The 26177-nt window shown below is 41.6% G+C and overlaps 1 protein-coding gene across 1 annotated transcript in view; it reads right to left on the bottom strand.

Moving 5' to 3' along the window:
- Positions 1–2089: 2089 nt before the first annotated feature.
- LOC144763500 (uncharacterized) overlaps positions 2090–26177 on the bottom strand; it is a 236880-nt gene continuing 212792 nt past the window's right edge. Inside the window, exons 21-24 of the mRNA XM_078649146.1 lie at positions 25666–25737; positions 7576–7665; positions 4331–4420; positions 2090–2279 (exon numbers count right to left, since the gene is read on the bottom strand). Coding sequence (XP_078505272.1) covers positions 2187–2279; positions 4331–4420; positions 7576–7665; positions 25666–25737 — 345 coding nt within the window. The 3' untranslated portion in view covers positions 2090–2186. The remainder of the gene's footprint in view (positions 2280–4330; positions 4421–7575; positions 7666–25665; positions 25738–26177) is intronic.

The following is a 26177-nucleotide window of genomic DNA, read 5'->3' as shown; positions in this document are numbered from 1 at the left end:
ATGTTGCCTGCGCTTGAAATGATTTGCCTAACTTGTTGCTTGCTGTGCTGTATGACATGGTCTTTCATTTACTGACTACATGTCCCATGATGCATTGCTCCTGTATCGGGCTACCTCTACTGGACTGGGGTTAAAATTGCCACATAGGGAAAAGGGAAGGCTGATGGGGTGGGGGTGATTGCTGTTCATGCGTCTTACCTTGTCTGGTGGCATCTCTGGCTGAGCTGTCTGCATCTCCCAGTCCACAGACGCTCTCTGGTTCAATGGTGGAACCCACCAGCTCTTCCAGTCTTCCAGGTCAGTCAGGGGGGGTGCACGGTTCTTCCCTCCTCCAGTTTTGTTTGCCTGTTTGTGGAGCCCCAATTTTTTTTTCTTGGTCAGACTCCTGAGGTCATACCACCTCTTTTTCAGGTCATCTATGTCCCTTGGAGTCACTCCTGATGTTATAATGATGTTATAATGAGTTTTATATAGCGCTCAGCTACTTCGAGGAGTGTCCCGGCGCTTAGAACCCGAAGCGGAACAGGGACAGGAGAAAAATGCCAGATACTACTGAAGATCTTTTCTTAAAGCTAACAGGTTGACAGTCTTTCTCAGAGGAACCGGCAAAGCGTTCCACAACTGAGGTGCCAAGCGTCTAAAAGAACGGCCTCCTATGCAGGCTCGTCTAATATCCGGAACAGAAGCCAAGGCCAGCGAGGATGACCTAAGCGATCTAGATGGCTGGTAAAAAACCAACCGTTTCCTGATATATTTGACGCCAGTGCCTTGGAGGGCCTTGAAGGCCAGAGTGAGCGTCTTAAAAACAATTAGTTTTCGAATTGGAAGCCAGTGCAAGGTTTTCAAAAGGTCTTTAGCACTGGCTCTCAGGTGAAGGCCAAAAATGGCTCGCGCGGCAGAATTTTGGACTATTTGCAAACGTGATAGAAAATACTCCGGAAGTCCGAGATAGAGCACGTTGGCATAGTCCAAGTGAGAGCCTATTAGTGCCTGCACAGTGATCTTTCTGTGGGCCAGAGAGAGCAAGGGAAGAAATGTCCTTAACATTTTAAGAAGGCCGAAGCATTTCCCAACTAGACCAAGAATCTGGGGCTTCAAGGTAAGGCCATTGTCTATCTTCACTCCCAGATTCTTGGCCATATCGGAAGCGGCGGAGGGAGGAAACATGGCCTAGGGCCACCAAGACTGCCACCGAGGGTCGGAGGGGCAGCCAAAGAAGAGCACCTCGGATTTATCCGAGTTGTACTTGATGCTATTGAGCTGGAACCATTCGACTCCTACAGCATTCACCCACAGCCACAGTCAGGGACAGCTTGGCAAACAATTTCTCGTGTTCCTTCACCACCTCCTCCACAAGGTCCTGCAGCTCCATGGTGCTAAATTGTATTTTCCTCTTCCTCTCTGGCTGTTCCTTTTCACTGCTGCTTGCCATTTTCACAGTTTAAAAGTGCAAAACTTTTTCTGTGGCTCAGGAACTCAGCTCAGCTCCAACTGCCTCTCCAGAAGCTTCTAATTACTTGCAGCTGCCTGTGTAGCCACTTCCTGGAAGGGAGGGGGAGGGTGGTAGCACCTGATTGGCTGCCTGATTCAGTTTAGTTTTTATTTGCTTTCCGATTCGGTATTTACCGAATCGGTATTTCCCATTCATTCCTATGGGCCAAATTGCCCATAGGAATGAATGAGAAATACCGATTCGGTAAATACCGATTCGGTAATTACTGATTCGGTAAATTCCGAATGGCAGATTCCGAATTTTACCGAATCGGTAAAAAATACCGAATTTTTACATACATTGCATTTACAGATTCTAAAATACCGATTCTGTAAAATTTGGTATTTTAGAGTCAGTAAATTTCAATTACCTATATCTAGCCCTTAGTCCAGCCTTTTGGCTGTCATTCCACTTACTGGATCTGGCAACTATCAGGCACAATAATTTAACCAAAAGTGTTCTTCAAAAGCATAAACAATTTTCATCAACTTCCTCTGTTATTCAAATACTTTGTCAGTAAGTGTTTGTACAGAGCACAGCTAGGGTGGGCAACATTACACAAGATGAAGTCAAACACCAAATTTGAATCTGCTGCACAAATCACATGTAGACAGCAACAAACTATTTTATTTTTCAATAAGGTCCTTGACATTCTTTCTTATTTTATAATATGCACTTGGCAGTCTTATTTTTATTATCCAAAAAGAATATTAGCAATAGTGTTAGTTATCTGTGTAGCATGCTTTTTCAAGAAGTTGACTATTTTTGGGAGAAAAGGCTGTGTTGCCTGGAAAAGAAAGAGATACACAAGTATAAATATACATTTCAGTTGGGAGTTAAAGAAAAATGGAAAACAGTTTTACATTTATAGGTAACATGAACCCTAAACATAAGCTAATCATGACCAAACAGCAATAGTGATTCATAAACTGGATTGAACAATTACATTATCTACATTTCAATACATACAGGTATTATAACTAATGTGGCTTTCAGTATACCTCTGGCACAAGTAAAAAACAGGATAAGTGTTAACATTTGTCCTGAATTCTTATGATTGTTATGTAGTGCTCAGTTGCACAATATCTCAGGACCAAAGTTTATGCTATTGCAGTGTAGACCGTGCACAGCTGAGCTCCCCAGGTTTCCGAGCTTTTTGACAAGTTTCCCAGATCCATGCATAACTAACTGCAATGGTGTGGGTTTTGACTTTCTACTCTGATTTTTGTAGTTCTTGTTTATCCACATAAAATCAGGAATACACTTCCCAAAAGTCAAAGACTAAACCCTGTACTGGAGTAGCTAGTCAAGCCTGAAACAAAGATTCTTGGTAGTTATAAGGAAATTACAGGGTGATAAGGGCCAGAAAGGTTTGGGATGGTTGGAGATACCCGATCTCACGATTCAGTAGCTTACTTTTCTAATCTCGGAAAGGGCTAAAGACTCACCCCCAGATTCATCATTGTAATGTTTTGCGAGTCCTTAATAGCGATTATTAAGGAACCGCCATTAAAGACTCGCAAAACGGCATTCATGTAGAAATCGCGATTTCTACTGCCTCCTTATTTGCGATTTGCTAATTGCTAATCGCAAATAAGGAATGGCTTTCCTATTCATTCCTATGGGCCTAAAGGCCCATAGGAATGAATGGGGAGTCATTCCTTATTTGCGATTAGCATTTAGCGAATCGCAAATAAGGAAGCGATTTCAAGGGTGCCAGGGTGTCCAAAGGACACCCTGTAGCACCCCTGAAATGCTAATGTACACTGGTGTTGCGCACACACATGTCCAAAGGACATGTGTGTGTGTAACATACAACTTAAAAAAATGCACTAAGTCAGACTTCGCGGTAAAAAGCGGCCCCAGATTGCGATTTCGCAAATTTTAAATGGTTCATGAATTGCATTTAAGGAATCTCAAATTGAGATTCCTTAAATGCAGTTCATCGCAATTTAGCGATTTCATAATTTGCGATTTTTGCATTTGGGATGATGAATCCCAAATGCAAAAATAGCGCTCGCAAAGGGCCAGATTCGCAGAATCTGGTAGTTTGCGAGCCGATTTTCCTTTGAAGAATCTGGCTGTCAGTGCCATGTCACAGAAATTTGCACTAGTGAAACCTGATTCCACACAATTTTTGTCTTTGTGGAGATCATATGTTCTCACAACTTTTTAAATGGAAATTATCGCAGTATGTTTGAGACAAAGCCATTTTTCTCCATAGTTTATTACAGGAGTATCAAAGATAGTGTAAAAATAGTTTTTTTTCTCGAAAAAGTCAATTATGGATTAAGATTAGTTGAACTTTTTCTGGTGCTTTTTAAATGATGTATAAACAATAAATATGTAAAATAACGTTTCACCATCCATCTGTAATATGGACACAAACCTCAACATAACCTGTCAGTAAATATGTCTATCATGTGGGATTATGGGGAAGAAGTGGGCACTGGAAGGCGAGAACTGACGTAAAGATGAGCTAAATACACAGGGCTTGGAAGGATGGAGGAGATGTCAATGGGGGTAACAGGATTGTCATGGAGCCATTTTAGTTTAGAGATTAGACACATCAGTTCTGTAGGGGGAGGGGCAGGCAGTATAAGATGAGGATGGATATTGAACACCCATTTTGAAGGACAACAACAAACCATGCATGTGGGGGTCAAATAAATACTCAACCATATGGCTCACACCCGTCCATTGATATTCCCTGTTTCTTAAATGGCTCACACCGCTCCATTGATATTCCCTGTTGCTTAAATGGCTCCCAACCCTACATTGATATGCCCTGTTGCTTAAATGGCTCACACCTCTCCATTGATATTCCCTGTTGCTTACCCGTTCTCTCTCAGAAACGTAACAGATCTGGTTTAAAAGTATAGGGCTGCTCCTCTGAAACATTCCTGATGTGCCATGCCACAGTGAGTGCTGTAAAGACACAAAAAAGAGAATGAGGGAACTACTCAGTTAAAGTATTGTGCCCCTGTCAATAAGCATATTGCCCACCCCAAACATCACTTTCTCTTTTTTCTAGTCTCCTCGGTTTGCTCTGCATAAGCTGCAGAAGAATCGTAAGCTCCCGTAGACTCTCTGTTGCCATGTTGTTTCCAGAACCCACTTTAGACTGTACGTAGTGAAGTAAACCTGTACAATGCCAGTTGATTTTCTAGCACATAAGCATTCCTATGACTGCTTAACTGGGTAGGCAAAAGGAACAAATGATGGACGGAATGCTGAACAATGCAAACATTCACCCCCAGTTCACAAAGATCTGTGTTAAATCGATCGTTATTTTGGTTGCCACACCACGCCCAGATTGGACCCAGCCATGTGCGTAGGCCAGTAGTTGGAAATTAAAGGGATGGAAGATACAATTGCTGGACAAGCTGTCACCAACCAATTGCATGCTCACACTGAAACTTATAACACCCTAGGCACTAATGAACCACGCTAGAATGGTATTCTTCCTTACAGGCAATGAAAGCCCCACTCAGAAGCAATTGCAATTTTTCCTTCGATGTTTAGTGTTTACAACTCTTTCCATTGATTATTCACCTTCAGAAATGATCATTCTGATGCAAGAGCGATATTATCTTACATAATTCATATACAATCACACTAACAAGGAAAATTAAGACTCATTCAGTAACCGGGGCTCGTTAATGCGACACCCTCTGCAACAAAATATGACGACAAAAACTGACAACCTTTCCCATTATTTAAAGTGAATAAGGAATTCATTTTTGCATTACAATAAATCTGGATTCTGCTTAAAACATGGAACAGAAACTGCACCAGTGAATATCTGGATCAGCTTGTGAGATTCAGCTAAGGCTTCCTAAGCAAGATGATGCTTTTCAACCACTCTGTCTCATCTTCCTACACTATCACCGGTCTGTTGCACATATCATTGACCACTCTGCGCCAGTTGTTTGAAATCTCCCTCCCTGCGAGGTCTCATGAAGAGTACTGCATCATCCATCATACTGACCTAAAAAACACAGCCTTACCTACCACTCCTAAGATAATGACATGTAGATTTACTTGCAGGTCACAGGAAGCAACTCAACAATGTGACAGAAGACCTCAAAGCAATAGAGATGTGGATGACTCCGAGCAGCCTGACACTCCCTTGGCTCCAAAACAGAAATCCTGGTGCTGAGACACCACATCTCCCTTACAAAATACTGGCACTCTGATTCCCAACCTTCTTTGGAGACATTGTTCCATGAAAACCAAAGTCAGGCTCATAGTCTTTATATAGCCACAAACACCATTCTCAACTGACAGAAGCAGTGGTCAATACCACTTTCTGCTAAATATAGCTCCTCAAAAAAATCTTGCCCCTCATCCCAAAAAATACCACCTCGGGATGTAGGAACATCAGTAAATGTGACTACAGCAATTTCCTGTACATCACTCCCCCTGCCAAACCAAAGTACTATGAAAAACTGAAACATGCTGTTCAAAGTTCACCATTAAAACTTGTTTCCACATCCAAAAGCACAGACCAATCAAACCTCAATAAAATAGTCTCATTTTGCCTAACCTTCAACTGCCTTTAAGGTTCAACACCCTTATAGCTACAGAATAAAATCATGCACTAACAGCTTACCATCAAAGATTCAAAGCAATCAACCTCTTAATGGTTACTGGAACCAATTGTAGAAAACACTTCAGAGTCACTGGCTTTCAATTTTTCAATGTCCTCCGTCCACACACTCATAATACTACTAGTAACCTGTCCATCAGGATTTAAAACTAACCTCGATCAAATTATTGCTTGCATAACCACTTATCAATGCAATTAAAAACAATAAGAATGTCATGCAATAACAGTCATCCCTATACAACATGTGTCTTAAGGAAGCCTAGAAACAGTTGACTTGAAGTGAGTGCTTAACTAAACAAATAAACATAAAAGTTTGTCAAGAATCATGGTGTCAGAATTAAGTGGTTATCTGGGGCTAGGTGGATGGAGACGACATTGGTCTGAGTTGGATAAAATAAGAATGTAGGGTCAGATTTATTAAGGCTTTGTGTTGGTGCAAAGTCACAAAAAGAGATGAGCACCGGTGCAAAGTCTTGATAACGTTTTCAATTTCCAGTGCAAACGTTTATTTGTGAGGAAGGTTGGCTAAGAATAATGCAAAGTGGCTGTTTGTGTTACTTTGCATTACTTTATGTCAAGGGGTGTTCCATGGGTGGTACATGGGCGTTCCCATGTAATTACCCAAGGAATTTAACACAGAGCCAGGGCCGGACTGGGCGTTGCGGGCACCGGGCAATCCCTCGGTGCACCGCAAGGGTAGGGGCCGGTTTTGAGCCCCTGGGGGCTGTTTTTGCTACGGGGCCGTTTATGCAGCAGAGCTGCAAAATCGGCCCTGTAAAAAATACATCTGCCGAAAACCGGCCTCCGGCAAAGAGCTTAGTCTCACCATTAACCTCCCCCCGGGGGGGGGGCGGCCGAGCACTTTGCCGGGCCGGTTTTGGTTCCCAGTCCGGCCCTGCACAGAGCCCCATCTACTAACAGAGGTAGACAGTGGTTTACACTAAAAAAATACGCCTCCATGAGAAAGGCACAAAGTAGGAGAAATAATGTTTTCTCCAAACTGTTCGCTCATTGCATGTGTATGAAGAACATGTACAAAGTGGCAAAGTTTAAAAGTAAGTCAAAGCAAAGCATTTTGTACTGGAGGGTTATCATTTCGGTACAAAAGCTTCCCAGTACAAAAGTTTCTGCATGTTGCTAGGCAACCTTAAAGAGAACAAGAACTTGGGAAAATGGCAGCAGTGCACTATCTTTGTAGATGTGACACTGTCCAGCTCTCTCCATTCCACACAACACACCACAGTAACTTTGCTTGTCGCACTGCGCTGCATGAAAAGTAGATTATCACCTTAGAGCTTTATGGTATTTTCAGAATGAGAAAGTAATAGTTTAGAGATTTGATAATTTGGGGGGAGGATATTCAAGATTGCAGAAGATTCAAAGACAACTCATTGATAGAGAATTCTAACAACATGCACTGGGTGGGGAAAAAGGAAACACTCACACATGGGCATGTTCACTGATCACTTACCCTCTGCCTTCCTGAAGTGTGATTTATAAGGCGACACACCAATGCGATGCTGCTCTCTTGTTTTCCATCTGAGGTGCATAAGTCTGGCAACTGTGAAGATTCCGAAAAGAGTATCAGGCAAGATAACTCCCAACAGCCACAACAGAGCCCTTTATTTTTACCTGCCTGTACTTCTCCTATTGTCATGTAATTGACTTTCAAAATAACGACCTACAGATATATCAGGACCAAAACACATTTTTGCAAATATCAGAGAGGAAAGAATAATTACGTAGAAAACGAATTCAATTTTGTAAAGCTGATTTATGTGCATAGGGCTGATGCTTTAATGCATGGCAGGAAAGCTTTAGAATGCCCATCTATCGAATAAAGCCTGAAAATGGCGTTTTTGAAGTGTCTGGGGAGTGGTTGAGCAAAATATGTCTTTTCTATTTGTAAGGAAAACTCAGACACTGTTTCCTTCTGTGCAGAGAACCATAAAGAAGATGCGAGAGTTAAAATGAAAAGTCACAAAAGAGGTGATTCCTGACCATTTGCAATCATGGCATAAAGATAAAGCACCCAGAGTGGGCTAGGAGGGATGGAGATGACATCAATGTGGCAACTATAGTAGGATAAGGTTGGTCAAGTATTTGGAATCTGATCTGGGTGCCTAAAACTGGCTTCTTTGATCACTCTATAGTTATCCTTATGGAAAAAAGATGGGATGAGGGATAATGGGGTTTTAGAATGTCCAGTGGTGAAATATTTTTAAAAATATTGATCTAGGCCATTCCATTACAGCTGGCATGGAAACATTTTTAAAAACAAGCTAATTCCCTATCCACTGATTACCTCTCACTTGTTCTTTGACTTTCACTATCATAAGGTACAAGGCTTGTGGGGCCAGATGTACGACGATTCTGTTTTGCGAATCGCAAATTGCGACGTTTTGCGACTCCCAAAATGGAATGTACAACAGTGTCTGTGACACTATTTGCGATTTTCAAATGGGTTGCAAGGTACGTGCCTCATTGATATTCAAGAGGCAGGTGGCAATTTGGGAAACATTGGGAATGGCCCGCAAACACAGGGATGGTGGACTGTTGGGGACAGCAGACCCCAATGTCTGTGTTTGATTGTTTGATAAAGCAACTTTTATTTCCAAATTCAGCCCTTTTGGGAGTGGCTTACCACCTACTTGAAGTAGATTGTAAACAATGGTACATACGATTACGACTCGCTTTTAGGAAGGGATGCCCTTGGCATGCCCCTTCCTAATAGCAACTTGCAAACACTAGTTTGTGAGTCACTGACTCGCAAAATAGCGTTTGTACATACCACCACCCTTTTTTGCGGTCACAAACGGCCCGATTCCACGTTTGCGACCGCTATAAAAGGTCATATATCTGGCCCCTGGTCTATTCCACTTGAAGTGTGGCAGGGCTGGGTTTCCTGCTGTGAAGATACCAAAAAAAGCATTAGGCAAGATTCAGTTCAAGGGCAATCTCCTCTATCCACACACGTAGTCTCTCTCGCTCCACAATGAAAGACATTATGTTTAAGTGTGACCACTTTGTGAGATGATCGATGATTACTTCTAGCAAATCTGGCACAGTGCTTAAAAAATAGTTTGGATAATGTGTAGCCCAATTAATTTATTTAATGGGAACAGGTTAAAAATGCAAATTACATTGTTGGTATGCCGGAAGAAACATTTCAGGGGAAGGTAACATGAGTAATGAGCCACCATTTATCCAGACATAAAGGGAAAGACAAAGAAGGGTATTCCTGGTCAGTGATAATCATGCAGCAAGGCAAAAAGCCTCAGTTACACTGCAGCTGAAGAACTGGCGCAGAAAAGAAATTTGGTCTGGGGGTACATGGCCCAGCAGTAGAAAATGTCCAGCTACCCAACCCCTCAGTATCACCTCAACCAGGTAAGGTGCCCCCTTCTTTGCCCAGTGTTCAATCATGCACTGATGTTGTGCAGCCTTCTCCTTCTTTACCACCACAACTTCTACTAAGCTCTGATTCCTCCACCCAGATGTCACCATACTATTGGGTTCCCACTTCATCGCAGCCTACCCATGCCCCTGCACACTGCCACAATCAACCTCAGACTTACTTATCCCACACACGGCACTAGCCTCTTCATCCATTCATATGCCTGTACTTTCATCTAACTACATATCCATGGATTCAGTTACTCTACAACCATCCAAGCACTAACTCCTCAATGTAGTCACCTTTTATGTTTAATGATCAGCAGTCAAACTTTAATCTGCAGTTATTTTTAAACATAGAGGGACAGCTCCCTCTTCTGTCCCTGTTTAAAAACCCCTGACTTCCCTGATGTGCATACCTCTTGGTGCCCTTTCATACTTGGAGTATTTAAGGCGTATGTACTCTGAGTATGTAACAGTGGCACCGAAGGGAAGGTACCGCAGTGAATTTGGTATTTGGCAGCGCTATTTCTTAGAGCAAAATGCATCCTCACATCCATTTTTGGTTGCGAGGGTGCATTTAGCACTAAGAAAATAGCAGCAAATGCACACTCCGCTCCATCGTTGAATTCCACGGAATATTATTGTAATCCCACAGAATTACGCAGACTCAAATTCGACTGTTCTGCCTGCCCCATATAGAACTGCCTGACTGCAAGATTTGGCTTTGCAACTTCTCCAGCATGAAGACCGACATGCCCAGCAGAGTGTGTTATACTTAGCTAACTTGGAAGGTATAGGCAATGACTAGGAAAATATTGAAATTACAAAGAAAAAAATCGGATTTTTTAAGCTGATGTGCATGTCTTTTTTCCTTTCCCATTATCATTTCCTTTGGTACATAAACAAGGATCTAGAGTAAAGAAGTAATAATCCATGTGTTAGAAGACACCTGACTATTTTTGGAGGAGAAAACCAGTGATAACTTCTAGCAAATCTGGCAGAGTCTAAAAAATATTTTGAGTAAAATGCAGCCTAATTAATTTGTTTACTGTGAATAGATTTAGACTAGAAAATAGACTGATGGTATGTGAGAAGCCCATTGAGCCAGAAATAAAGGTAAAGACAAGGAAAGGGTTCGTGGGTAGCGAGAATCATGCTGTGAAGAAGAAAAGCCTAGCTCTTTGGAAGACGTAGGTAACATCAACGTATTGAAGGCAAGTGAGAAAGTGGGGAGCTGAGGGTGTACTATGCAGCTTTTTCATCTACTGATATGTGCATTAATTCACTTAAAATGTTCTTTCTATCATAATGCATGGACAGTAAGACATCCACGTGGTGCAATGCAGTTGTAAAATTTTTATTTCAGCCCACAGAAGCATTTGCATTTCCCCTCTAATTTCAAACCTCTTCAGTCACCCATGGCGCTCTGCCTAAGTCAAAAGGTGATCATAAATGCTCCAGTACCATCAATATTGTTTTGAGGTAATTACAAGTGATAGCAGACAAACGCCTTTTTGTGGAAAAGTGGGGAAAAAGTGCTGCAGAAGAGAGCATCAATTTTTCCCTTGCAAATGGTATCCACAAACAGTTTGTGGTACTGAAATCTCCCATCTTCCAAGCTTTCAGGGACAGACATACTTTTGTCAGAAAACCCATATGTTTTACACAGTTTTTGGCATTTTACTGGGACATAGCCTATTTTTGCTACTTTTTGTTCACCAACCTCCTTCCAGTTAGTGGTAAAAATAGGTATGAAAGCAATAATGGATCCTGGAAAACGATACATTTCTGAAGTAGACAAATTTCTGAATTCAGCTACGGGTCATTTGTTTAGATCCTTCAAGGTTTTTTTTCTATAGAAACTAAGGGGTCCATTAGGATGTCGGGTGGATTTCCTCCGCCAGGCCGGCGGCAGCCACCGCCAGCCTGGCGGAGGAAATCCGCCCGACATCCACAGCCCAATTCCCCCCCCGCCATATTAGTATGGCGGGGGGGACCGCGGAGGTGAGAAACACCGCCCGCATGTTTTCCGCCCCGGTCACCTTGCGGCCGGGGTGGAAAACAAGTAACATGGTGGCGGTGTCTGTTAGACACCACCCGCCATATTACAATGGGCTATCACCAATGTTTTTCTGTAGCGGCATTGCCGCCAAGGAAAGGCACGCGGAGACTCCCTGCAGGGGCCCGTTGCGGGCCCCCTGGAAGTCCGTGGCTTGGGGGGTGCACATGGGGGGTACCTATGGTACCCCCCGCATTTCAAGGTGCAACATGGCAGGCACCGCGCGGTGCCTGTCATGTTGCGCTTTGAAATGCAAATGGTACATTTCTAACATTGCGGAGGGCGGAGATTTCAGATCCGCCTGCCGCAATGGTAAATATACAGAATGCGCCCGCCTGTGTGGCGGGCACATCCTAATCCTCAATTCGGGACCCCCGCCCTTTAGGCGGGCGGTCCCGTTTACCACTAGGGTAGCGGGCGGGCAAAGCCCGCCCGCCATCCTTATGTGCCCCTAAGTTGAAAATAAGAAAAATTGAAAATGAGATTAAAAAACCAGCCATTTGAGCCAACGTTTTCACCTGTAACTTCTTCTATGTACTTCAGATTTTTAAAGCCATATACTGTGACATCCACTGGACCCTTCTGGTTGTGGGGATATATAGGACGTTTAGGTTCACCAAGAACCCAAGGAACTCATAGCCAATAACTGAGCTGGGTCTTGTCATGGTTTTTCATTGTGTACTGGGTATATAGCAATTCATTTGGTCAAATATAAAGAGTGAAGAATAGGTATCAAGGACACCTATTTATTTCCAAAATGGGAACAAAATATAGAGTTTAGAAGCAGTAGCTATTTGCACATCTCCGAAATTGTGGGATCCCATACTAGCATGTGAATTATAGGACATTTTTCAAAGTGACTTCTTTTTTACACATTGTCTTACATTTGAAAGGCAGAAATGCATAGAAAGTCAATACAGAATATCAGTTGCTCTACAAATCTGTGTTCCTCTAAGTCTCCCGATAAAAATGGTACCTGACATGTGTGGGTAGGCTTAGTGCCCGCGACAGGAAACGGGCCAAAACGCAACGTGGACACACCACATTTTTACAGTTAAAACTGACCCTTTTTTAAATTGCCTAGCTGTGGATTTTGAACCGTTTTAAGAACTAGACACCCAGTGGAATCCAGGAAGGAGTGACTTTTGCAGCTCTCACCAGGTCCGGTTACCCAGTATCCCTTACAAACCGCAAACTTTGAAAAAAAAACACAATTTCTTCATATTTCTGTGATGGAGAGTTCTGGAATCTGCATGGGTCCACAAAATTCCATGCACCCTGAATTCCGCAAAGTCTTACGATAAAAATGGTACCTCACTCATGTGGGTAGGCCTAGTGCCCGCCACAGGAAACAGGCCAAAATGCAACGTGGATACACATCACATTTTTAGACTGAAAATGACCCTTTTTTCTCAAAGCGCCTAGCTGTGAATTTTTAACCCTACGCCTGCCCGCACCTAGGGAAACCTAGCACACCTATCCATTTTTTAAAACTAGACACCCAGAGAAATCCAGGAGGGTTGACTTGTGTGGCCTCACCAGGTTCGGTTACCCAGAATCACTTGCAAACCTCAAAATTTGTCGCAAAAAATAAATTGTCCTCACATTTCTGTGACGAAAAGTTCTGGAATCTGCATGGATCCTCAAAATTCTACCCACTTCACATTCCCCAAAGTCTTCTGATAGAAATCTTATCTCACTTGTGCGGGTAGGCCTAGTGCCTACGACAGGAAACATGCCAAAACGCATCGTAGACACACCCCATTTTCACAGTGAAAATTGACCCTTTTTTTTCAAAGTGCCTAGCTGTGGATTTTGAACCTAGGGAAACGTGGCAAACCTATACATTTTTTTAAACTAGACACCCAAGGGAATCCAGGAGAGGATGACTTGTGTGACTCACACCAGGTTCTGTAACTCACAATCCCTTACAAACCTCAAACTTTGTCACAAAAAAAACATTTTCCTCACATTTCTGTAATGGAAAGTTCTGGAATCTGCGTGAGCCCAGAAAATTTCACCTACCCCGCATTCCTAAAAGACTCCTAATACAAATGGTACCTCACTTGTGTGGGTAGGCCTAGTGCCCGCGACAGGAAACGGCCTAAAACACAACTTGGACATACCACATTATTACAGTGAAAACTGACCCATTTTTTGCAAAGAGCCCAGCTGTGCATTTTGAACCCTAGCTCTGCCGGTACCTTGGGAAACCTAGCAAGCCTATACAGTTTTGAAAACTGGACACACAGGGGAACGAAGGAGGGGGTGACTTGTGTGGCTGTCACCATGTTCTGTTACCCAGCATTCCTTGCATACCTGAAAAACTACCGGCCCATCTCTTTCCTCCCCTTCGCGGCCAAAGCTACCAAGAGAGACTCGTGAACACCCAACTGACCGCCTTTGTCGATGATAACTCCATCCTAGATGCCCCCCAGTCTGGATTCTGCAGCAACCACAGCACCGAGACCACCCTCCTAGCTTCCACTGATGACATTCGGCCCAATCTTTCCTCTCCGGCCGAACCTAGAGGATCAGACTCCCTCCCTTCCTCTCTGAACCCACCGATATCACCTGCGGGGTACCCCAGGGATCATCTCTCACCCCTACGCTCTTCAACATCTACATGGCCCCCTCGCCACCATCGTCAGACAGCATGGGCTCAGCATCGTATCCTACGCCGACGACACACAGTTTATCCTGTCCCTCACGAAAAATCCCAAAGACGCCAGACTCTTCGTCCAGGAAGGAATAAAGAACGTGGCAAACTGAATGAAGGACAGCTGTCTAAAGCTCAACTTAGAGAAGACAGAGGTCCTCATCCTTGGACCCTGCTCCACCGCCTTGGACAACACCTGGTTACTAACACTCGGCAAACTTCGTTGGCGGAGCAGAGTTAACCGCCAGCCCTTAGTCATTATATGAGCAGCGTCACCTGCAATGGAATCTTATGTTACTCAGGCAAAGAAAGTGTGCTTTCATGTCTCTTCTTAGCTTCTTTAAACCAAAGTGGTCACACTTTGCACTCATTGCATCACTGTGTACAGACACAACCTACCCCACTCCCTGTTCTTCCCAGTGAGATACAGGATTATGCTCTGCAATGGTTGTTATTGCCATAAGACAGGCCTTAGGCTACCAAAGAGTATATCAGCTTCCAGGGTGAAGTAGGTGCATGAACTATAATGCTGCTACTGCTGATAATATTATAGAAGTGCAGTTTTACATTTATTCTTTTAGTACTGTTTTTTAATCACTTCATATACTGAAGGAAGGCTTGGTGTTTGAAAGGTGAGTTTGGAGGTGTGAGGAACTGTATATAGTCAGCATGCCGTTTTCATACTCCTGCATCAGGGCACTGTAAATGACACAAGAATGTACACACAGACCACCATATGAACACTTTCACATGTTGCAACCAGGTGTGTTATTGTATATAGTATGCTATATTTACTTTCCCTCTCAAGGAGTGTTTAGCCTTATTGCCCACCTCTCTACACTTTATTCAGAGCTGGCCTGTCTATTGTTTGCAGAGCCAAATAAGATAAACAGTTTCAAAGTTTTAGCAAAAGGTGACCTTTATCCTCCTAGGCATTGATTGCCTGTGAATGTGATCTATATCACAATGTTAAGCGACAAAATATCAATCTGCAACATTGAGTGCAGGATACCACTATAGACCATATACTGTGAAATTACTATTCTTGGTTTTATATCTCTTCATTCAAGTTTCACAGAGGAAATCAAACAGCAAAACATATCCCCCAACTGTCGAAGACTTTGAGCGGAACATACATCAATTATTACATAGGTCTGGAACATGTTGCCAACGCAGTCTTTTTCCTCTGATTGTTCGCATCAACATGAAAACCAACCAGTTCAACTTGTGGCTCAAGCCCATTCCACCCTCTGTCACCTAAGACTCTCCCACTTTTCCTCACTGTCTCTCCTTCCTCCGTTCTCTCCAGGGACCGCTCATCTTCTCGAATTTGCATGGGCACCCTCTTGTCTGGTACTCCAGATTTTCTGCTCCCATATACTAATTCATGCCTTCCTCCCACTCCTGTATGATAGGTGTAGGAAAGGGTCCCTTTTTGCATGGTTGCACCCCACTTTTTGCCTGATGTTTGATGCTTCTTGATTAAGTGTGACCTGGATTCCTACTAATCAGGTACCCAGTGCCTATGTGCTTTAACCAAAACTGGACCTTTGCTCCCACATTGGAACTCCTCTGGCCTACATATAAGTCCCAAGTAAAAGGTGCCAGGGGCACCATGGGCCTTGGAACCTGAGATAGTCTCACAGGGCTGAAGCATATATTTTGCCACCTCCAGAAACTCCTCCCCTGATCCATACACACTGCCACTGCCGTCTTTGTGCCAGGGGGAGAGCCTAAAACTACAGGTCGACATGACACAAATTCATGTGTGCCATGCCCACCAAAACACTGCCTATGGCATAGGTCAATCACTCCTCTAGTAGGCCTTACAGCCCTTAGGCAGGGTGCACTATACCACAAGTGAGGGCACACTTGCATGAGCCCTCGGAACCCCTACAGTACCTGTGCCATTTACAGGTGTTGCAAGTGCAGTGAAGCCATTTTAGACCATGGACTGGGAGTTTGGCACACCTAACTCCACAGCTCCATGTTGGCTTTAATGAAGACTGATAAGTTTAGTATCAAACTTCTCGGCCCATTAAACCACACGGATGCCATAGACTCCTGAGGCTTGAGCCGGGAGAGGAACACAGCGTCTTTGCTGTTTTGTATTCGGCTCATATTTTACTAGTATTTTAACCTGCTTTTAAGTTGTTTTAATTACTTATACATTTTGGTTTACTCACTGCTGCTATACTGTGTTGCATGAGAGGTTGTTGCTTGGGGGGTAAAGTCTGCAGTACGCTCCGTGATTGTTTGGAGCGGGACCACCATTTTGGGGTTAGTGTAGGTCAGCGGGCTAGTTTTCAAACCCCTGACATTACATATGGACACGGTAAGGCGACTGCGCAGCGGATGTACGCAGGAGGTGCACCGCTAGCGCGCTGAAGGCAAGCCCGACGGCACCCGTCCGCACCGCCGTCAGACGCCAGACCCTCTGCTCAATCTACAGTTGCCCCATGCAGGTATTCACATGCTGTGCTTTTGTCTTTTAACACTAAATGCTCTACTTCTGCCTGGATTCCCCCGGCTGGTTCCAAGCAATGCCCTTTTCAACTCCAAATAGTAGGTTAGGCTCACTAACACCGTATTTAGTTGAGTTTAAGTTTCTAAGCCTTAATTGCTGGTCGCTGGCTAAGCACCATGCTGAGGTCTTCGACTTACTAATAGATGAGTCTCCAGAGGTATTACTCTTAATCTTGGTTGGCTCTCCCTCAAGGCGTTATCATGAATCAAGTTAACAGATCAGGTAATGGGAGGTGGCATTGCAGAAATTCACAAGGAGTCTTATCACTGCAGTTTTATAAAGGAGGACATCCCTGACTGCAAAAGCGCCCTTTTCAAAATAACGTTAAACCACAATCTCACTGTTAATAGTCTTCTTATTTATCGACCTCCAGGGCCATCTAAAGTGTTTAGGGAAGAACTGCTGAATAAAGTTATCTTCTTCGCCAGCAAAGCGGCGAATTTTACTATTTTAGGTGACCTCAATTTACATCTTGAAAACAATGGCAAATCGGAGATCGCCAGTTTCCTGGCAGATTTAGAGGCCTGTCAGTTGGCTCAATGTGTCTCTAATAGCACATATGTAACAGGCCACCTGTTTGACCCTATATTTTCGAACTTAAGATCCTTAAAGGTTCTGTCGCCAATCCCTGTGGTCTGGACAGATCATTTTTCTCATCCCTTTTTCCCTGCGGTGGCAAGGAAAGCCTACATTGAACTGCTCCTTACCAGTTTTAAAACGTCCTTGGCACAAGTTAGACATAAATAATTTCTTGAATTTACTGTTAAGGCGCAAGCCTCAGCTTCCAACTGATATTGATGATGCAAATACACTAATACACTTTTTCAGGATTGGCTGATGCAAGTTTTGGACAGTTGTATCCCTGCCAAACTGAGTGTTAAAAAAAGAGAGAAGTCTAATCCCTGGTTTAATGAATCACTGATTAAAGCTAAAAAACACTGCAAACAACTTGAGTGCACCTGGAGGCGCACTTATGATATTAAAGTAAAACATAAATACAGAGCATCTATGAAGCAGTGCACAGTCACAATATCGATTCCAAATTATTGACCAACATTAATATCGAGTTAAAAATATCGAAGGTCAAGAATATCGAGGTCAAGAATATCGTTGGACAGAATATCGACCCTAAGGTAAGTAATATCGATTTTTTTTTATATCGATGTAATTAATACCGAAGTTAGTAATATCGATATCAATTATATCGATGTTATTAATTTCGATGTTACTAATATCGATATTTGTTTGTTGTTATGTATTTTATTATGTATGTTATATGTTTTTTGTTAAGTTTTTTATTTGCTTTGAATTATATGTGTACTATTTTTTATATATTAAAAATGTTATATTTAATTTAATTTTATGTTTTAGTACTGGAGCGTGTTGTGAGTTTATAGGGGTATAGGGTGGGAAGTAATTTAATTATAGTAAATCAATTATTAATTTTTAGTAATTGTAAATTAATTTTAATTCATTTTAGCGGGTTGTGGGTTTATAGGGGAATTGGGTGGAAAGTAATTTAATTGTAATTAAGTAATTATTTATTTTTAATTGATATTGATAATTATTTTATTTATAATTAAATATTGATTGGTAAATAATTATTTTAATTGCTAATTAATTTTTTTTAATTTGTAATGAAGGTTTGTAATTGGTAATTACATTTTAATTGGTAATTTAATTTTTTAATTGGTAATTATTTTTTATTGGTAATTGATATTTTTAATTGTTAATTACTTTTTATTAATTTGAAATTAATTTTATTAATTGGTAAATCATTTTTCATTACAAAAAAATGTTTGTTTACCATTGTTTAATTTTTAATCAATTTTTAATTATTAATATGTGCTTTGTTTTGAAAAATATTTTAGTGTTCAATATTTATTATTTGTTAATTTATATTTCTTAAATATTATTTATTGGTATTTATTGTTAATTCATTGTTAATTAATTATTTAATTGTAACTATGTTTTTAGTAATTATTAATGGGTATTTGCAAATGATGTAGAGTTATTTAAAAATTAAATTTTTTAACATTTTATATACAACAATTATTTATAAGTATGTTATATTTAACTTCTACGCTATCCAATGCTTTCCCTACTGTTGGGCTCTTTATACCCCCAGATGATTTTTTACCACATAGCCTCGGTCTGTGGAAAAAAGCCTTTAGCTCAATGCAAAGGTATGCCCGCAAGAGGTATAGGTAGAAAGGGAGAATAATCATCTTGATTAAGTTGCATCAAATGATTAGATCAATGGGAAAATAATGCCACTTAATCAGTATCTTCTGCGTTCTACTGTATAGTACGCCATCATTAGATTCCCTTACATCATCCATTTTTACAGAGACTTCTATCCCCGGGTAGGTGCCCATTTGACCCATCACCTACCATCCCAAGAAGTGACAATGCTGGTGAGGACCAGGGTCTTATTGAGCTTTCGTTTGCACCCAGAGACAGCCCCACACTGATTATCCAATGTTTTTCCTACTGTTGCACTGTTTGGAGTTGGAATAGTAATTTTTACCCCTACGCTATCCAATGTTTTACCTACTGTTGCACTCTCTGGAGTTGGAATAGTAATTTTTACTCCTACACTATCCAACGTTTTCCCTACTGTTGCACTGTTTGGAGTGGGAATAGTAATTTTTACCCCTACGCTATCCAACACTTTCCCTACTGTTGCACTCTCTGGAGTTGGAATAGTAATTATTACCCCTATGCTTTCCAATTTTTTCCCTACTGTTGCACTCTCTGAAGTTGGAATAGTAATTTTTACCTCTACGCTTATACAACGGTTTCTCTACTAATGTGCTCTCTGGAGCGGGAATGGTAATTTTAAATTCTATGCTATCCAACATTTTTATTAATGTATTTTTTGTCCTTATGGATTTTGAATAGTATTTTTATGTATTTAGTTATTATTTTTTTGTATAAATTTAGATAATGTAGTATATAATTAATTTTAAAAATATTAAAGGTATATTGAAATTTTTAATTTTTTAAACATTATTCTTTACTTTTTATTTATGTTTATGTTTGTAAATGTATTTGTAATTCATAATATTTTTTAGTAATTTATAAACTATTAAAATAATGATTACAACTTATTGTTAAGTGCATATATATTATACATTTTCTGTATATGTTTAATTAATGTATTATTATTATATATGTATTATTTATTAATTTTAAACATTATTAGATATTTTTAACTATGTTTATTTTATTTATTAGTGTTATTTACTTTATTTTACATTTATATTTTTACAGAAAAAAAACAATATTTTTAACATCGATATTTTTAACATCTATATTTTTTTTCTCTATATTTTTGTACTTTCCATGTTGTAGATAGGGTGTCGATATTCTTGCCTTTGATATTTCTGCATCGATATTCCTGTAGGTCGATATTTTCAACGTCGATATTTTGTCAGTGAGTGATTCTATGAAGCTCTATCATAAATTGGCCCGGAGAGCCAGAGCAGAGTTTATAGCCAGTAACATCTCGGCGGGCAATAACCACTCTAAAACAATCTTCACCCTGCTCAAGGTTATGAAGAGTTCTGGATTGAAGATTGACTCACCTGTCATCTCAAATCACCAGTGTGATGACCTGGCCAGTTACTTTTTGAATAAGGTGGAAAATATATATAAGAGTTTCCCACCAGTCACTGGCATCACTGACCTTGTGGAAAGGCATGGGGATATTGGATCCACTGTGGTCAGAGCACTTTTGTCTTTTCCCCTGCTGTCTCTCACGGAATTAGAGTTCCTCTGCCTGAAAATTAAATCAGGCCACCCTGCCGACCCTTTGAAACCCAATCACTTTCGTCAGTTTCACACCCTTATCACACCAGTGAGTAGGGACTTGGTTAATCTATCTTTAACCACAGCGTCCATACCTTCTGCGTGGAAGCGCACTAAAGATATACCTCTCGTGAAGAAACCGTCACTAGATCCATCTGAGCCGGGTAATTACCGCGGGCGCCCGGGCATGCACAGTTTTCACCAAGAACGTGATGAAGAAGAAGAGGGCAGCCTGGGGACGCAGCAGCTAAGGTAGTCGTTTTTATTTACTTTTAACGCTTTTTTAAAAAGTTTTTACCAATTGTTAATAGGGCGGTGGGTGGCAGGGGCTGGCCAACTCCGCTCTGCCGCGAAGTGTGTGGAGATTTCCCTACTCTGCGTTCTCCGCAGAACACGGAGTAGGCACATTTCCGCACACTCTGTGGGTGGAGCGCAGTTCTCCGCCCTCGGTTAACTGTAACATATGTATGTTAGCCTTAGGCTTTTTATACCCCCAGATGATTTTTGGCCACATAGCCTCGGTCTGTGGAAAAAAGCCTTTAGCTCAATGCAAAGGTATGCCCGCAAGAGGTATAGGTAGAAAGGGAGAATAATCATCTTGATTAAGTTGCATCGAACGATTAGACCAATGGGAAAATAATGCCACTTAATCAATATCTTCTGCGTTCCTCTGTATAGTACGCCATCATTAGATTCCCTTACATCATCCATTTTTACAGAGACTTCTATCCCCGGGTAGGTGCCCATTTGACCGATCCCAAGAAGTGACAATGCTGGTGAGGACCAGGGTCTTATTGAGCTTTAGTTTGCACCCAGAGACAGGCCCACATTGATTAGCCAATAACTGCCAGAGAATCCTCTGTGGCAGAGGTCTTGATGATAATGTCGTCTGTATACACAAGCACTTTGAGCTCAAGTTGATGGATACGCAGCAAAGCAATATTCCTCCAGGTCTTGAGGGCTTGAATTTAAGGTTCAATATAGTGGGCAAAGAGCAAGGTGAAAGTGTACATCCCTTTACGGGTGCCACGATTTATCTGAATTAAGTCGGTAGAAGACCCTGAACATAAAACCCTTGCCTCAAGATTCTGGTAAAGCTTTTGAACCAAAGCAATAAAGCACAGCCCAAGCCCTTGCACAGCCACAATGCCCTAAGAAAAGGCCTTGAGCCCCAGTCAAAAGCCTTTTCAGGGTCTATCATCATTGCTCCGACCGGATATCCCTGAGCACAGCCTGCCTCAAGAGCAGTGATAACAATATTGACATGATCGGTGTTATCCCGCCCTGGAACAAAACCATGTTGATGCTCCTAAAAAAAATCTGAAATAACTGTAGCAAGCCCTTTTGCTAAAATCTAAGTATAAATCTTGGAATCAGAATTAATCATAGAAATAGGCTGATATGTATCACTGAGAAAAGGATATTTCCCTTTCTTAGGAAAGAGGACGATGTTGGTCTCAGTCCATGACCCAGGAACTTCCCCCAGTAATTCAAAAGAGTTGAATAGATCAGGGAGAACCGGCACTACAAGATGTGACAAACTAACATAGAATTTCAATGGAAGTTGTTCGGTGCCACAGGTCATGCCTCGTGCCAGCTAGCCAACAGCGTCTTACACTTCGAATGCCAATTTATGACCTTATAGCTTATGCTATTGTGTAGTAGACAGTTTCCGATGATGGTGGACCCGAAGAAACTGAAAGATCTGGTCCGTGGAAGGGACCAATTCCTTGTCATAAAACTTCTGATAAAAGCTGTGGAACTCCTCTTGCATAAGGGGCAGGATTGGTCACAATAGCCCCAGGGAGAGTTCTTAATCCCAGAAATAGCAGATGCATTAGCTCTATCAGGGACCCAGAAAGATAACACTCATCCCATTTCTTCGATAAAGAATTGTGATCTGATATAACCCTAGGATTTAAGGAAGCTCTCTACAAATATGGACACCCTGAACCCACAACTTGTACAAGTCAAGAAGGTTCAGGAAAGCCTTCAAACTGTTGTGGGAGCAGTCAATACCCACATCTCATGACAGGAAGTTCAGATGACCATACTCTCATCAAGAGTCAAATATTTGGAGAATTGGTCTTACCGGAATTACATCATGGTATTGGGGATCCCAGACTTGTCAGAGGAGCAATCCTAGATGCTATATAGTTTGGGTGTTTAGTCAGTCAAGTCAAAAACATTTGTACCACGCACATGTCACATCCAAAGAGTCTCATGGAGCTTGCAGACGGCTCTGACAAGAAAAAAAGAGGGAGGCCTAGTTGGAAAAAAGCCAGGTCTTCAGTTTCTTACGAAAACAGCTGTGTTCTGAGATGGCACGGAGATTGATGGGCATTTTATTCCACAGAGCAGGGGCGAGGTAAGAGAAGGAACAACCACCATTTCTGGAAGTTTGTATTCTAGGAGGAGTGAGCAGAGACTCAGCACTAGATCTGAGTTCTCTTTGGGGGATGTACCATGTTAGTTTTCGAGACCAGTATTTTGGTCCCTTTCCGTACATGTGTTTATGGACTAGGCATAGCGTTTTTAAATGTATTCGTTTTTTTACTGGGAGCCAATGAAGGCTCTTCAGACATGGGGCCGATGGGGACCTTCGTGGTAGGTTAAGAACCAACCGGGCTGCAGTATTCTGAAGGATCTGTAATCTATTCAAGTGGTGTTCATTTATGGTTAGTAAAAGCGCATTCCCATAGTCCATTCTGTTTATGATTAGACCATGGACTAGGGGTTTTCGAGCCTGAGCGTGAATCCACTTAAAAACTTTTCTAAGGCTGCGCATAAGTCCGAAACCAGTGCCAACGAGATTATTTATATGGTTCATCATGGACAATGTATTATCAATGTGAAAGCCCAGATTCCACACTGATTCCTTAGGTGGGACAGCTGCCCAGATTCGTTGGCCACCAATCCTGAGCCCAATGTTCTGCAACTTGACCAAAAAGCATGATTTCAGATTTACTACCATTGAGCTGCAGGTGGTTAGTGCTCATCCATTTTTCAACCTCAATCATGCAAATTCTAAAACCTTGTCTCATTTGGATCGGGGCCCAAAGTAATCAGAATCTGGGTGTCATCGGCGTATGAGAGAACTTCAAAGCCGAAGGCTCTAATCACTCTAGCAAGAGGTGTCATATAGACATTAAAAAGCGTAGGGCTTAAAATAGAGCCCTGCGGAAAACCCATCCTAACAGGCCTTTTGTTCGCTATATTTTTGCCAATTTGGACAGCTGTTGTACGGTCAGATAGATAGTTTATGAAACATTTTAGGGTAGTTCCTCTGACACCAATCTCCCATAGCCTCTGAATTAGAATGCTATGGGAGATGGTGTCGAATGCCGCCGACAAATCAAGCAGGACAAGAATAGAGGGTTGGTGTTTGTCTAAGGACAGCCTAATATTGTCCACAACTTCGACCAACGCTGTCTCTGTGCTATGAGATGCACGAAAACCCTATTGGGAGGGATCTAAAAGCTCTTGATTTTCCAAATGGCTCACAAGCTGTTGACTGACAAAGGATTCAAGTATTTTCCCGAAATACGGGAGCAGTGAGATCGATCGATAGTTTAGAAGTGTGTTCGGGTCGGCCGAAGGTTTTTTCAGTATTGGCCTGATTCTTGCTGTTTTCCATGTTAAGGGAAAGTTGGCCTCTGAAAGAGATTTATTAAAGAGACCAGTCAAAGATTCCACTAAGACCGGGGCCAATATAGAAAATAGTTTAGGGGAAATCTGGTCAGTAGGGGACCCAGACTTTATTTTCAGCCCCACTGACATAGTTGTATCCCTTTCAAATTTTTCAAATTCACTCAGGAGATAAGGAGGATCACATGGCTGGAGTGTCAGTGCTTCCGACTACAATATAGTTTTGTTATAGTCAAAAGACTACAGACTAGATATACATTGCCTGGTGTGCACATGTGTGTTTTTTCTTGAGATTTCTCTAGCATTCCTGTAAGACCTTGGTACACCAGCAACATCTTATGACGCTTGCAGGATTCCACAAGCTCCTCGAATGACTGGGCCTAAGTCAGCAGAACTGGAGGAGGCTTCTTATGTACCAAAGAATAGTTATCTTCCATTAAAAGTTACTCTGGCAGAGTAGTTCCATGTGTAATGTCAGCGTTGGGTGCAAAGCTTCAACAATGGAAGGAGCTTCTTCTCTGGTACTTCAATGCAATCTTGATTCTCGAGCTTCCTACCAAACTAGTCCCTGACACATTTCTGGTCTGTCAATACCATGTCCTGGTCTTATCATTAAGGAGTACGAAGATTAAAATGTAGTCAGTAGATCTTGGTAAGAGTGATGGTAGAGTTTGGTGCCAGAGGGCATCGAATTAACTGCAGATATTTCTGAAAACGTTGTATTCCAAATCTTGTATCATGAAAGGCATCATAATTCTCTTAGACTTGTTTGTAAAATATATGTAAAGGACGCCATATTTCTACTTGCGAATGACATTAAAATGTGTGCTGCCATTAAATATGCATTTACAAAGCCAGGGAAAGTCGTATTTACTTTTGCACAGTTGAAGTTTGTACAAGCCATCAGTCTGCGTCTACTTCATTAAGAGAAAGTTTGCTTTCTGGTGGTGATGAGATAAATAGTTTCAAAGGTTTGCTTCGAATTTATAATTTATCCAGAAGATTGTGGTGTCTTTTATATTGAGAGTGTGAATGGCTAGTTCAGCTGGTAATGTTGGAATCAAAAAAGAAAGAAATAGCAGTGATTCACATAAAATCTTCCTCATACATTTTGGCTATGAGTATATGGTAGTATTGCATAAACTACACTATCTTGAGAAATGTATATTGTAAATAGTCATTTATTTAAAGAATCAATTAGTAGCCTTTATTAACCTTGATGAAACAGCATTCATTTGAAGTCAACAAACTTCAGTAGGCAGTAAGATAAGACAATGTATGATAGAGCAGATTGTGTAGTTAGTTATAGAGAGAGACAGGTGGCTAGAAATGACTGGTTTTGTCGACTACACATTCATAGAAACCAAAACATTAAATGTTCTGAGGCACAGGAAATGCTCAAACACATGGGGAAGGAAATGCTCAAACACATGGTGGCCTTTGGTGCCCGTCTTACCCTTTCGCCAGAATAAAGCGGGAGGATTCGGCTCTCGCTCATTATTGTGTCTGCCGGGAACCACTGGGGCTGCTGTAGAGGTAAAAATTGCATTAGGTAAAACATACTTTAAGGCCCAGGTTCACTTTCCACACCAAACTCCCCTTCCATGACCACAATGAAAGACTCTCATCAAACGTTTCAGTGGCAGCCAAGTTTAAGTAGGAACATTGATCACACAGAGTTTGTTGCCAGCAACCTCACTACTAGTAAATCATGTGAAGTAGGAGATGACAATATTATTTAGCTGTAAAGTCATATCTTTAGCCATGGTACCCTTAAGGGTTTAAAGGCTTTAAAGAACTCCAGTGTCAGAGCAGTGTATTTGGTTAGTTTGCCTAAAGTCTGGTTGGTGAGAAATGCTAAGAATAGCTTTGATTAGAGGCTGGTCAGGTTAGTTATAGATTGAGAGCAGGGTGTGGGAAATAACATTTATAGTGGGTCCAATGTTAGAGACCATGCATGGAGGGCAA

The sequence above is a fragment of the Lissotriton helveticus genome, chromosome 6, assembly GCF_964261635.1.
Source record: "Lissotriton helveticus chromosome 6, aLisHel1.1, whole genome shotgun sequence".
Taxonomy (NCBI): Eukaryota; Metazoa; Chordata; class Amphibia; order Caudata; family Salamandridae; genus Lissotriton; species Lissotriton helveticus.
The sequence above is the reverse complement of the archived record's forward strand: the minus strand, read 5'-3'. Positions and strand labels throughout refer to the sequence as shown.